This window comes from Mustela erminea, chromosome 15, assembly GCF_009829155.1.
Source record: "Mustela erminea isolate mMusErm1 chromosome 15, mMusErm1.Pri, whole genome shotgun sequence".
Classification (NCBI taxonomy): Eukaryota; Metazoa; Chordata; class Mammalia; order Carnivora; family Mustelidae; genus Mustela; species Mustela erminea.
In genome coordinates this window covers 2,653,981-2,668,403 of record NC_045628.1, presented here as the reverse complement: position 1 = coordinate 2,668,403, position 14,423 = coordinate 2,653,981, and the positions used below count along the sequence as shown (strand labels likewise).

General features: G+C 52.0%; 1 protein-coding gene across 1 annotated transcript in view; it reads right to left on the bottom strand.

Moving 5' to 3' along the window:
* COL4A1 (collagen type IV alpha 1 chain) overlaps positions 1 to 14,423 on the bottom strand; it is a 131,498-nt gene that overhangs the window by 41,629 nt on the left and 75,446 nt on the right. The window contains exons 3-17 of the mRNA XM_032315042.1: positions 10,024 to 10,113; positions 9,892 to 9,936; positions 8,850 to 8,894; positions 8,679 to 8,741; positions 8,138 to 8,191; positions 7,975 to 8,001; positions 6,035 to 6,118; positions 5,892 to 5,954; positions 4,663 to 4,698; positions 4,108 to 4,149; positions 2,802 to 2,888; positions 2,293 to 2,319; positions 2,093 to 2,143; positions 1,332 to 1,376; positions 995 to 1,048 (exon numbers count right to left, since the gene is read on the bottom strand). Of these exons, the coding sequence (XP_032170933.1) occupies positions 995 to 1,048; positions 1,332 to 1,376; positions 2,093 to 2,143; positions 2,293 to 2,319; positions 2,802 to 2,888; positions 4,108 to 4,149; positions 4,663 to 4,698; positions 5,892 to 5,954; positions 6,035 to 6,118; positions 7,975 to 8,001; positions 8,138 to 8,191; positions 8,679 to 8,741; positions 8,850 to 8,894; positions 9,892 to 9,936; positions 10,024 to 10,113 (813 nt within the window). The remainder of the gene's footprint in view (positions 1 to 994; positions 1,049 to 1,331; positions 1,377 to 2,092; positions 2,144 to 2,292; positions 2,320 to 2,801; positions 2,889 to 4,107; positions 4,150 to 4,662; positions 4,699 to 5,891; positions 5,955 to 6,034; positions 6,119 to 7,974; positions 8,002 to 8,137; positions 8,192 to 8,678; positions 8,742 to 8,849; positions 8,895 to 9,891; positions 9,937 to 10,023; positions 10,114 to 14,423) is intronic.

Here is a 14,423-nt window from a genome sequence, read left to right as displayed (position 1 = left end):
CACAATAACACCTCTAGGAGTCCCAAGACCTGCACTTACCCCATGAATGCAGCTGCCCCTTTAAGTCACAGCAATAAACTTAGCAGTAAACCCGCATTAGATGCTTTAATTTTCCTGATTTGAATATGAGACTTTAGAAGTATCTGCGAGACTTAAAAACTACCTTAGTGAAAACATCCTATACACACTTACCTTTTAAAGCCTTCAAGACTGGACCTCCTCAACAGTGCCAGTGTCAGGGAAGGATTTTCCCCTTCGTCCCTGGCTTTCAGGCGCTGCGAGGCCCACCCCCACCCACGAGTCGTGCTGGAGACGCTGTTCCAAAGCTATTTCCGTTAGCACAGACTCAGGCTACCTAGTCTCGCATCGGTGAGCGTTTTCTGCCTATCACATCGACAAATATTTCGTAAAGTTTGATAACAAGCACTCGCCCAGAAAAAGGGCGTGTAGGAATCCGTGACAGGGAAATGACCAGACAAGGGAACACAGATTCTTGTCCTTGTGAGCGTGTGGGTACGACCCACACACCACGCAGCACAAGGCGTGGACGCAGGATGTCCCGGGCGGCTGCGCGTGTACATTCAGACGCATCCACGCCGTGTCCTTAAGGGAGGAAGCTGGACGCTCCGCACAGCCTGTTGTTCCAGACGGGTGTGTGCGCGCGAACGCACAGGACGGTTGTGCGTTCTGCGCACTGCTGATCAGTAACGGGAAAGTTAAACAGACTTGCTTTCCTTCACCCTGTCTGCATTTTTTATTGTTCCGAAACTAGATAAAATTCATCTACTACAAAAGACACATAACAACCTAAAAACCTGAACGAGTGGAACATTTTATGCTCCTCCTTCTAAAACAATCACAGGCGTCAATAAAACCACGAAGTTAAGGCGTGTGCTGCTCACAGGGAGGGCGGTCGTTTTTATTACTTGAGCCCCGAGTTTTAGGAACCTGAACCATAGGCCGCAGGGAACGCTTCCGCAGTGCCGTGGCTTACCTTCAAACCTTCGCGGCCTGGGGGTCCCGGGTACCCCGTGTCGCCTGGGAAGCCCTGTGGGGGGACACAGACAGCACCCATCAACAGCCAAGCCAACAGTTTGCTCCTAAAAACTACAGAGAAAGGGCTGCCTGGGGGGCTCAGCTGTTAAGTGTCTGCCTTGGGCTCAAGTCATGATCTCAGGGTGCTGGGATCGAGCCCCGCATCGGGCTCCCTGCTCAGCAGAAAGCCCGCTTCCCCCCTCTCCCACTCCCCCTGCTCATGTTCCCTCTTTCGCTGTCTCTCTCTCTGTCAAATAAATAAACATTTTTTTAAACAATTACAGAGAAATACTTACTGGACTCCCTTTTTCTCCTTTTTCGCCATCTTTTCCAGGTTTTCCCTGTGCAATAAAGATGGAGAGAGACCTCAGCATTGCATGAAAGCAATAATAAACAGTCTCCGGCATCCAGGCCGGGAAGCTGCATAGGCTGACAGAACCACAGAGTGAGCAATGCCGTCTACGCAGGATGGCTATGGAAACGGGACAGCAGAAGCGGACTTGTCAATGCTTAAACAACAGGGCCTGATGAGTTCCCCATCTCTGAAGGCAAGCGTGGCATCTGGCCGCACAGTGAACAGCAGAGAAGTTTCTGAATGGCAAGGGCTGGTGGCTAATAAGCAGAGGATTCGTTTCAACGAAGGTCCCCCCATCACGGCGGGGTGGGAGCCGGAGACCAGCGGGTGGGGCTCCTGTCCCCAGGCTTCGTGGGCTGGGAGGCATCTGAGCATCTCGGCTCTTGACCGCTCACGAAGCAGCAGCAACAGGCACAGAGTGCTCTGAGCAAGTGAACGGGGGCTCTCCATGAGAAGCCAGTGGGCTGGGGCTGGGGGGCTCTTCCGAGAGACCAGAGCCCCCACCTCCCAGGAAGGACTCTCAGATGGAGGCGGCCTCCCCATTCCTGCTCACACGGGCTCCAGGAAAGCCCTTCGGGAGAGGACAGGGAGAAACCGAAGAGCCCGACCCGCGTCTTCCACTCAGGCTTCTGTAAACCCAGGACTCCAGGAAAGGAAGGAACGTGCTCGCATAAGAAGCAAAAGGACTCTGAGGGTACTCACTCGGGGCCCTGGCTTTCCGGGCTCCCCTTTCTCTCCAAACCCTGGCATTCCCTTGAAAGAACAAAAAGAGAGCGTCGTTAGGGTATTTAAGTAAAATATTAAAATTATGCAAATATCACAGAGAAGGTAAGTAAGCTTGTAACTTAAATCCAGTACGAACATTCACATAAAATAGCAATGAACAAGAACAGAGTACTCACCTGAAATCCAGGTTCACCTTTTTGACCCTAGAAGAATTTTTTAAAAAGAGCAAGAGCGTGAGCCATGAGCACTAATGGCTATATTGATTTTTATAAACACTGAACGTGCAAGTTAAAAAATTCCTTTTCTTGCTATGTTAACAAGGAACTGCTCCTTGGTTTCCAATATTCAAATTTCAACACTGGCAAGGCTGTGGGTTTAATTACGCTCTGTCTGTGGCAGCTGTGACCCGCCACCCCCAGCGGGCCTCCCTGCCGCTGCCCAGCCCAGCCCCAACCTGGCGCATCTAAGAAGCCCTCCCTCGGGGGGTCAACCTTGCTCCAACCCAGTTCCAGCTGCCTCCGCTCTCCAGACACTCGATTCTGTGGGGTGGATAGTCTATAAGCCTGTCCTGCAGGTCACTGGTGCATGTAACTGGAGAAACCGGATTCGGACCCCGTTTCCCTATATCCCTTCCATTTGTCCAAATTAGAAAGCCAGCCTTCACCGGACAAAATCCATCTCATACCTTTTCTCCTTTGGTGGCAAAGTCTCCTTTTTCTTTAACTTGAGCTTGTCCTGGTACTCCTGGAGGCCCACTGACCCCCTGGTCACCCTGTTGATTCAAACAATGGGAATGAATGAGGCATAACATTAAGTATACAAAGAAGAAAATGCAGAGGCAGACAAAAGCCTAAAACTAAACATCTATGTTTTTAAAAATGTAAATTATCTCTGTCCTAACTTATCCCTGTCTCAGCAGAAAGTTCAGTTTGGGCGGCAAGACGGCACAGTCAAGACATGAAGACACGAAGCCAGGAGACCCTGCCGAGTCAGGAGAGCCACCACATCCAGGAAGAACACCAAAATGAGACACGTCTCCCAATGCATCCAGGCCTGTTTTTAGGCAGTTTATGCGTCCACAGCAGGACACATACACAGTCTGACGGCATTTAGACGGAGAAAAGGGGCACAGACTGCCCCAGAGAGCCTGGGAAGAAAGGAGGGATCTTTAGGTGCCCCAGAAGGAAGACAGCCCTGACGAACTTTCTTCCTCGGGCACCCTAACGGCTGCGAGCAACGGAAGTACAGAATCCCAGCGACGGCACAATGAGCGAGATCCAAACAATTCAATGGTGTCATTACAGGGCCACCTTACAGTGAGGTTTATGGAAAGACTGGACCAAATTCAGAGCGGAACGCAGAGGCCAAGAGTCAGTCCAGACCTGCCCAGGCCTCAGCCACACGCAGCACCCGCCAGTGGTGGTCTCTACACGGGTGTGGACAGCAGTGGAGATGTGGGCCCCGGGGCAGGCGCGGCCACAATCCCCAGAAGCCCCACTGGCTCGGCCCCGCTTCCCTGATCTGATCCAGGGAAACGGGTGGAGAGATCAGCAGAGGATCAGGGACCGCCCCCACCCGGCCTCCCTTCCCCCGCTCCATTCGGTGCCTCGCTGTTTCTGTGGCTCACCTCCTCCGCATTTAGGCATGGCAGCCTTCTGTCGCTGCAGGGGTTAGCAGAGTCGTGCTACCAACTGACTCTTTAATAATAAAGTCTAGGGCTGGCTTTATCACTGCGTGCAAACATTCTGATTGAACTCGACGTACAGAGAACTAGAATTAATGGCCTCATCGTATTCTCTGCTGGTCAGATCACAGGTGGAAAATGTCAGAGAATTCTTGCTTTCCAGTGTAGGGAAAACACTAATGAAGGACGTGCAGAGAAGCCTAATATGGCTGTAAGGGACCAAGAAGGGGTTCCGAGGCTGCAGCTCCTTTTACACTTAGAACCGTGACTTTAAACATGAAAATACTCCAAAGCCATGTGTACTCACCTTATCACCTTTTGGCCCTTGAAAACTTAAGCCCATTTGCCCCTGTTGATGAAAAAGTAGGCTTCCATGTTACTCTGCTCAAAATCATCTAATAAATATCACATAAAATATAGAAAATGTAATAACAGGATAGAGTTAAGGCAAGAACTTCTTTCAACAATTACCATGAAATTTTCAACAAAGTTGTGATCACATTATATTCAACGTCCATTAAAAATTTCTTGAAAGTGTTATTGAAAAAATTCTATAAAACCTTTTTTTCAATTTAAAGCTTTTAAAATCTGACTATAGGAAACTAAGGGAAAGATCAGTGCTTCCAAAATAACGCATAAGGGGTGCTGGAAGGAAAGACAGACGGATGGATAGACAGATGGACAGACAGACAAACAGACAGGCAGAGGCATGGAGAGAGGGACAGGTGGATGGACAGATGTTTAACAGAGATAGATAAAGAAATGTAATTTTCCAAAACTGTTTAAAGAGACTTTAAAGAACGGTGATTTCGCAGTAGCCTTAAACAAATGCCAAAGAAAGTCAAATGAAAAATAGTTTTACCTTTTCACCTGGAGGGCCAGGAGGGCCTGGAGGACCCTGTAAGAGACAGAGTTTTAATTTACTATCATTCACGACCCTGGTGAGATGGATGTGCTTCTTTCTACTAGAGTTATCTTAAGGCCCCCAGAATTAATGCAGTTATAGATTTGTGAAGTAGTTAATTTATCCTGTGCTTTGGATCTATAAGATTTGGAAAATAACTAGGAATTAGCCCAGGATAATAATTAACAGGGATGAAACACCTCAAAATCTTAGGCTCAAAATCTTCACTTCCCTGTGAAATCCCCTGATCCAAGAACGTGTCGGGAGCAGAGATGCTGAACGAAATTCTCAGCCCAACTCTGAGAGCCCTAGAGTTTCCAGTTCAGAAATGGTGTTCGCCCACTTTGGATATAACTCTTTATCTATAAAGTTGAATGATTGCTTCAAGTGCATAAGCCGTAGTGAAGGAAAAACCTTCCTGTATTTGCAACAAAATTTCAGAGTGCTTTTCAGTCATTAAAAAAACAAAACAACAACAACAAAAAAACTAATCATTCTTGCAAAAATGAGTCCATTTATTTGCAAGAATATAAAAGAGAACGGACATGAGAATTGCTGGATTGGATAGGGAGGGGGCGGGAGGGAGGCCTGACAGACCCTTAAGGACAGTCGGGCAGGCTAGCAAAAGTACGCTACCGTCTGGAGAACATTATTCCTTACCGGTGAACATGACACTTAACCAATGGCTAAGTCTCGTTCATATTAACTCTCTTGTGCTCTCAAAATGTGTGAGTGGGAGGAGAGGGGCCCTCGTCCTACTGGGAACCACCAGCTGTGCAGGAGGCCAGCGAGAGAGGGGAGCCCTGGGTGGGGGTGGGGGTCTCTCAGGGGGCTTATGTCCCGGAGCTCAGTCCAGGCACATCTCCAGGCTGTGCATCTCCAGGCACAGCTGGCCTTGTCCATCTCTGAATTTGGCCTCCTCGGGCCACAGTACCGCGGGCAGGCACCCAGGCCCTCCAGGAATGAATGTGTTATCTGTGTGGGACATGGTGGCTATCACCAGCCTCCCACCCTGGGCTCTGGAGTACGGGTGTCCTAAGTGCCTGACACTCTCCCAAGAAAGCAGCTCATTCTCTCCATCTGCGCACAGCAACTGTGTAAGTCGGGATGACACCGGATTTACTTCTGTGCCTCAACACAGCTGTTCCTCCAGTGAGTGACTCCGAGAGGTTCCCCCCAACACTTACTGGTGGTCCGGTAAATCCTGGAGGGCCCACAGGACCCTGGAGGCCTGGCAGTCCTGGCGAGCCCTGGAAGTTATTGAAAACGGAATTAGATGGGAACTAGGAGAGACGCTTCAAGTGCATAGAGTTGTTTAGCAAATGCTTACTGGTGCTCCTGGGGGTCCAGGAAATCCTCTTTCACCTTTCAACAGGGTCCCAGGCACATGCCCGATGATTTCACCCGGATCCCCCTAGGGGATGAAGAAAGGAAAAAAAGTCACAATTAATGCTATTTCTATAAAGAAATAGCAGTCGGCTATTACTCAGGTATTTCTATGCCGAGTAAGAGGCGTGTGTTACAGGTGTGGAATCCCGGAGCAAGGCTCTGTCTACACGTGGAGTATACACACTGCCGCCTCCGTCACTGCTAGTATCTTACCGCCCAGTGCCTAGCGCAGCAGGCGTGGCTCCGCTGGACGGGACGGAGGCGCCGGTGGAAGGAGCCCCAGCCCGAGCCAGCAGCCACCCCGCACACACGGAGGGAGCGTGCAGATCAGGGCCACGGGCTCCAAGCATTCTCTTGCGGTAAGGATTATCTGTCACTAAAAGCCCCTCAATGAGCATTTTTATAAAAGCAGGCTGTGATGGTAAATTTTGTGTGTCTACTTGGCCAGGCCCCAGTACCCAGACATTTGGTTAAGCCCCAGTCTTTTGGATGTCGCTGTGAAGGTATTTTTATGAGAAGATAACCATTTAAGTCAGGAGACTCTGAGCAGGTCAGTCGCCATGATGTGGGTGGGCCTCGTCCAATCAGTGGACGGCCTCACGAAGGAAAAGAAAAAAAACACCTGAACTCCCCCAAGAAAGAGGGAACTCTGTCTCCAGAAAGCCTCTGAACTGGGACCCTGGCTCTTCCCCGCACCTCCAGCCGGCCACCCTGCCCTGTAGATTTTGGGGTTGACAGCCCACACAGTCATGTGATTCCTTAAAATAAATCTACCAGGTCACACAGCTATGCCCGCACACACCTATATCCATAAATACACACGTGCCCCTGCTGGTTATGGTTCTCGCAGAGCCCTGACTAAAACACGGGATGGTCATGATACGGGACGATCATGTTTCTCAGGTGTTCTTGGACCCAGGGGCACATGAACACACAACCTCACTCAGACACGTGGTCGTCTCTGGTGTGGCTGTTGCGGAATGGGAAGTGTCCCTCTTGCAGGACTGTTCCCAACACCCAGACGCCCCTGCTCTCGGAACCGCCGTGCGGCACGGGGCACGCACCCTGAGTCAGGTGGGCGAGAGCCATGGAACCCCACTATGCCAGCACCGCACCACCAGGGAAGGACTCGCAGGGGCATTCTCTGCTCCCCACGACCAGGGAAGAATGCCGAGGGGCCAGGGCATGGCCAAGCACCTGCGGGGACCACACCCCATGCCGGCTCACCGTGCAAGTGTGGATGGAGGAACCGCCCCCGCTGGGGAGGCAGCAGGGACCCCATCACTCCGGGTGCCACAGCAGGAGGGGCTCAAAGCATCCCTTCCTCACCATGGGCAGAGGGTTCTGGGTCTCCCCCTGACGCAGGGGGATAGTCAAGCTGAGAAAGGCCATGGACTCACTCTGAATAAGGAGGGGGCAGTGGCAGGACACCAAGGATCTAGCCTAACAGAACTGGGGCCTTCCTGCAGGAATCACAGACTTTACAACAGTGACTCCAGACGACACGCAACATGCAAGACGCCTGCGTTGAAGTGAAGCCGGGATCCCGGTCTGAGCACGTCTGTCCCGTGGCTCAGGGAAAGGAGCATCACCGGGACGGGCTATGCAGAGCACTAACCTGGCCCGGATCCCATCTACTAACACTCACCACCACAGCGTGCTTCCCACCGCTGCTTACTTCCTACTCAGAAACTGCACCCAGGGTCTCAGGTTCACACCCTGAAATCTAAGTTTGTGCCTACGACTGGGATACTCGTGGAACAGGGCGGGTTAGATGAATGCGTAACGGGCAATCAGTCAACCAAGGTGACCTGAAGGGAACGTGTCTGTCTGGCCCCCGCTTTCCACCTGCAATGAACCCAGCAATGCGTGCGGACGTACCTTCATTCCTGGCAACCCTGGCGGTCCCTGGAAAAGAGAAGAGTGCATCAGAGAACGGCACTGGCGTGAAGAGGGCAGTCCAAGGCAAGGAAAGCGAAGGCAACGAGAAGGAAAGAATTACAACCAAAGGAGGAAGTTCTAGCGGAAACAGTGCTATACTCACGGGATTTCCGGCGAATCCAGGCAAACCCGGGGGCCCCAGAGGCCCTGGCTCACCCTAGGGGACAGCAGAGGGTCAGTCAGATGCAAGGCTGACAGGACATCATTCCAGATGCCCCTTCAGTTACTCCGCCCCCCATTCAGAGAGACGTCATTTGCTGGTGAAAATCACATCCTAAAAACGATGTGTCACCAGCTTCACTCTCTGTGCTCCTTCCCGACAGAAGACAGCTCTCTGAGAGCAGGGACACGGGTGAATACTGGCGTTCTATCTGCGTCAGCGACAGCTAAGAGGCGAGGAGTTTCATGTTTAAAGCGACTACAGGGTAAGAGCCCACGAAGAAGAAAGGCACAATTCCCTGTTTGTTGAACTAACAAAGTATGAGGAACGTGCAGCTCCTCATCAGATAAAAAGTGCTTGGGCGGGGGGCAGTGTCTGTCCAGCTGGGGCAGTAAAACCGTGTTCACAGGACAGCACCGTCCGATGGTCAGCGCGGGAAGCAGGGCAGCCTGCGCGTGAGGGAGGGACCTTGTCCCAAAGTTACCTTTGTTCCGTTGCATCCGGGGATACCCGGAGGACCGGGGGGACCGTCTTGGCCAGGAATACCCTGCGAATGAGAAGGTACAAAGGTTGCCCAACGAAGACTGCCGCATGGTGCCGTCAGGCCCATCACGCGGCGTCTCACCGAGAAAGCACGTGCATTTTATCTACGTACCGGCAGTCCTGGGTTTCCGGGGTAACCCGCTGCTCCTGGGGGTCCCTGTAAGGGTAGAAATGACAGGGCAGTGAGCACGGGGCCTCATGTCCTCCCACTGCACCCGCCCGGCTACGTGCCCGCGACCCCCCACCCAGCCCACGGGCATTCTGCGGGAGAGGCGGCCAGCGCCCAGCCCACAGGGGCGGCGTGTGTACACCCAACGTTGGCTCGAATCACTTCCAAAATCAAGGCTGCACCCTCATAAAGGAACTGTCCTCATGTCTCTGTGATTTCTAGGGAAACGATACACTGTTTATTACATGTATAAATATTATGTCATAGATGTCGTATCCACGTAAACACATTAAGTTATATATGTATACGCAGATATAATTTACATTAAAATCTCGGATCGCTGGGGACGAGAGTTCGTGAGATCAGTCATCTCACTGGGGGCAGAGCGCCAGGCCTGTCCTCGAGGAGCTCTGCGGCTTCTCCCCCCCGGGCGGCCCCGGGGCTCTGGCCGCGGCCTCCTACCCCAGAAGTGCCAGCTACTTGCCCCCGAGCTGGGTAACAGCAGCAGAAGGAAATGCTGAGAGCGTCCTCCTGCTTCTCTCCTTTCAAACCCTGCTCTCAGAGGTCTTCACCTGGGCCTCTCCCAGGAGGGGAGGCCCAGGCCCCAGGCAGAGCGAGAAGAGCAAGGTGAGCTCTCTGAACGCGACCGCTTCTCACAGCCCAGGAAGCCCTTTCCTTCAGTGACGCGTAGACCTGTCATCTCCCCGCCCCCAAAATAAAGCAGGTCCACGGGAGAAGCACAGGGCAGGAGAAGCCGGCCCGAGGATGGGGCGGAGCTGGGGCCAGCACTCACGTCACCCGTCCTGGCCCCACGGGCCCCGCGCGGTCACAGCGCCGGGCAGAGAGGCAGGCGACGGGACAGGCGAGGAGAAGGGACGCCCCGAGGACTGCTGGGAGGCGGGAGGGGCAGAGAGCCCGCTCCGGGAGGCGTCCCTGGATCACGTCTCACCACAGCATCACAGACTTAAGTCACACTTGTACTCACTCTTGTCCCTTTCGTTCCGGGCAGCCCGGGTTCTCCAGTGTCACCCTGAAACCAGACAGAAGTGTCTCCATGAGAAGAGTGTGGAGCACCTTAAACCCACACCCCCCGCCCCCATGACCCAGCCAAGCTTACCTTCTGTCCTGGTGGCCCCTGCGGCCCCTCGGGTCCTTGCATCCCGGGAAACCCGATGACACCTTGCAACCCTGGGAGGCCCCTTTCGCCCTGTGGAGGAGCAGCAGCAGGTCAGCGAGGAGGCGCGTTGGACGAAACGGAGGAGACGAGTCGGCACCCACCCTTCCACGTGCCGCCCAGCACCGCACAAGTCTACGCGGCATCTGAAAGCCGACGCTGCAAACTAACCCGTTTCGGGAGGCTTCTCTCCACGGCACTTCAAGCTCTCTGAGGGCAGGACTCTTCACGCCCAAACCCTGGCACATGCTTTCCACGCACGATACACCAAATGCTAAATACTTTATCAGGTAATTAAAAAAAGGAAAAGTTGGGGTTTTCTCACTGAACCGATCATGCACTCAGTCACCTAGTGGGATCGTATCAAGCAGGAGGCACAGCGCCAAGACCCTGTAAGCAGACGGCCAGTCGGTTCTTCCTTCTGATTCCTAGGAGCTGTGAAGATGGAGCTCACGGTGTGAGCTGCAGCACGAGAGGCAGAGACTTCTCTGTGCAACCCACAGTCTGATGATGGGCTTTCAAAGGTGTCCTTAAAACGTGAGTTTTGCAAAGATATGATCCAAGTTTAACTATAGTCTCTGCCCTCACAGAGCAAAAAAATAAAGTAAGAAACATTATCTTTAGAATACTATTATTTGGACAGTCCGAAAGGCTGGGCCTCTGAGCCCCAGGCTGACCCTTGAAGGACAAACACAGAATAAGTACATGAGGAGGAGAAAGGAGCCAGTGAGGCCAGATGGCGGCAAGAGGACGGCACCGAGGTCCATTGAGCCACGTGAGCACAAGAAATTAAGCAAAAATACAACCAGCACAGAGCGTGGAGTGGAGAGGCGTCCACGCCCGCCCCAGACCCAGCATTTCTCCCAGAGGCATCGGTGAGCCCGTGACCTGGTTCCGCGGGAGTTAAGGAAGACTGCCACAGTTAAGTTGCCAACAGAAAAGCACCATCATCACAATACGAAATCAAGAAAACCTATTTTCTTTACAGCCTGTAACAGTCTGTAGTTTACAGACTCTAACGCGACCTTATGAGACCAAGGGTCGCGCGAACAGCCATCGCCCACGGACTCTGAGAAGCAGAAGGTCCTCTGGATGGCGGAGCACCCAGTTCTTCCCCAGTTATCTTAGCTCGAGTGAGAATAAGCCGACGAGACACACGTTCCACAGCATCCACACGCACCTCCAGACACGCAGGCCACCGCGCGTTCCCAAGAAGCGCCTCGCGGAGGCACCGACGGAGGGAGACAGGGCGAGGACTCCAGTCGCCACCCCCCTTTCCCAACCACTTGGCTTGGGACTTGCTGCGAATTCACTGCCTGTTGCGTTTTCAGAACGCAGAGTGTGGTTCTGCATGTGGGACTCCAACGGCTGTGTGTGTACGGACAGCGGGACTCACTGGAGGTGTGAGTCCAGAGTCCAGAAACAGTGTGAGGATCAACGCGGAGGAGATTACGGCAAACCCCAGCAGGTATAATAAAATAGTAAATGGATTAAAGGAAATCAAGGCCTGTAGCCTGGAACGCCCTGGTGGACGGCGGCATCCAGGGAACGGAGCCCTCCGCGCAGGACCTCACACGAAATGCCAGCGCCTGCTCCGTAAGGCCTGGGACAGCTGGGGAAGAAAAGCCCTCCCGGGCCAGGACTGGTTTCCCTGGAGAGCGGCTCCCATAGGCTCACTGTTAACCTGAACCAGGAGGGGTGTGCTCCAGCCACAGAGAATGCTGACCACAGAGACAGCCACGCTGACCACAGAGACACAGCCACGCTGTCACCGTGCCGGCCTCCTCCCTGATCCTCGGACGTGGGAAAATTCTACCCGAAACAAGAGATGTGAACGGCGAACAGCTGGCTACGAAAACGAAATGAACACGGCACTGTGTCTCCCCAAAAAGGCTGACAGGGCATCGGAAGGAAATGCGAGAGGCACATCCGTGTAAGAGTTTCCAGTGTCTTCGGCAGTATATTTTTAGTACTTAATTACTATCTGGCTCTATCACTATGAGACCCGCTGCAGATAAGGCTTTCATTCTCATTTTAACCATGGAATGCATGGAGGCCCGGAGCCCGATTAGCTGATTCTTACAAGTTTCTCATTGAGTCAGCGCTAAAGCCAAAAATAGAAATGAGGTCAGCCTGCACACACAGTCCACGGTTTTTCTAGGTCACTAGAGCAAGCCGGTTCCCAGCAAACTGTTAAACAATTCAGCAGCATTAACCTATCCCCTTTTATGTCCATTTCACAGGTGGGAGCACTAGGATTCTGATGCTTAACTGACTTGTCACGTGTCACCGGGTGACTCCCACATGCTGCCGGGAACAGAACTCCGAAATCTGCCAGTCCTCGCTTGAGCACAAGAACACATTCTTTCCCAAGGGTCACCGGAATGCTTAAGCAATCCGTACATCCCAAGAGCTTTGAAATTAAGTAGCCAAGAAGGCAGTGACTCCTCCACCAACATGGCTCTGGTTATCTCCCACAGTTTTTGTTTTTTTTTTTTTAACTTTCCCACTCTTCCGTTCAGACAAAAGTGCACATGAATAATCTAATAGCCCGTGCCCTGTCCAAGGCAATTACGGGCACCAGAGCGGAGCCAGCCAACAGGATAAATGTTCCAAGATCTCCACCGTTAGCTGGCAAACAGCGCTCACTGCGTGCGGGCCAGATGACTTCTCTGAGCTGTTAGCAGATCTTTACAGTCGTCGCGGGGAGAGCAGAGCTGGGTGTGCTGCTTGTCCCCAAGCCAGAGTACGCAGCTGCAACAGCGAGACCACAATGGTGGCCACCCATGTGCTGGACCTCAAGGCAGGACACGTACAGTCCGAGCCCCTGAGAACTAGCCCCCAAGTCATCTAGTCCCCATGCTGTGTTAAAGGCAAGGTCCCAAACATGGCAGCCACGAACTCGTGCCGGGCACACACGGAGCCCACAGCCCGTGTTCATCCCGGTCAAGAACATTTCAATGGAGGAAGAAAAGAGAAGTTGGTTAAATATTACACAAAAGTTTTGATGCAATTGCATTCAGCAGTTTTACTCCTCAACGTCAGTGCAATGTATTCTACTAATTACAAAACAAGTGGGTGTGGATGCGCCTACGACACAAGTGATCGCCACTGCAGCCTCAAATGATGGAATTCAGAATTTAAAGAGGAAGACCAAAATGCCATCATTATAAAGATAAAAGAATACAGCCATGGAGAATAATCTTGGCATCCAAATGAGCAGTTCTAAATTGGGCATGAAATAGAGTTTCATGGATGGAGCAACTTAAAAAATTTTGCATAAAATTTTGCATAAAATATGTATTATCTAAAGCAAGGAGATACTTTTTTGTAAAAAATCCATAAAATATGGGAACAAAAGATTGTTATGTCAGTCATTTCCCTTCCTTTTAAAATGCTTATGGAAACAAGTTCATAATGGAAATCCATCGCTAAAGCCTTACCCCTTCCGTCTACATCAGAAATCCAAATTCAGATGAAGCTCCCGGGATGGTTAATTTTGAAATAATGTGAAGCTTCCGACTTTGAAGGGTAACATAATTACCAACGACAAACACCACCAACAAAGAAGCAGGCACTGGGTCTTCCCTTCAGAGACCATATTGTGCCTGTTTCAATGGTCAGCATGGGGTCACATTCTTTCAGTTAAATTCTGAATTAATTTTTCACATCTGAAACAATATGACCGTGGGTCTTTGCAGGGCACTGACCCACAAGAAGTGTCCCGCTGCCCCAGGCGGGCCGACCACAGTGGTCATGCCTGTGCGGCTACGTGCGCTTGGATTCATCTGTTACGAAGCAGAACAGACCCAACAAGCGATGTTAACTAGATTTTGTCATCTCTTGGAAGTAAACACTTTAAAGGCGAGGATGTAGTTTTGTTCATCCACAGTCTTTGAATTCAGTAAAATCGATGGGTGGACGGGATGAACCAAGAAGCGGTGAACATGACCGCTGGCGTGAAGCAAGACTGTGCGCGTGCCCCCCAGAAACTGACAGCATGGCGCACGATGGTGGCTGGTTCACTGGGCCCCTCCCCGGCCTAAAGCCCCGTGGGCACCGTCGGAGCCTGGCCGACACGTGCGCCCGTGGCCGAAGCAGCCGCAGGGAGAGCAAGCCGTGATCGGGACGTGACGCTGGATCAGCTGTTTCTTTCTGTCATGGGTGCCTGGAGATTCCAATTTCCACACAAAGCTGCAAATGACTGAAGGAATGAGAGCATTTGCTTTTGGAGCCAGAGCTCACCAAGAACTCAGTGATGGGGAAATGATGGGTCACAGTCAGTCAATGGGTGGCGTGGGGATTCAGCCAAAAATTCCACAAGAGCGATTCTTTGAGCCCAA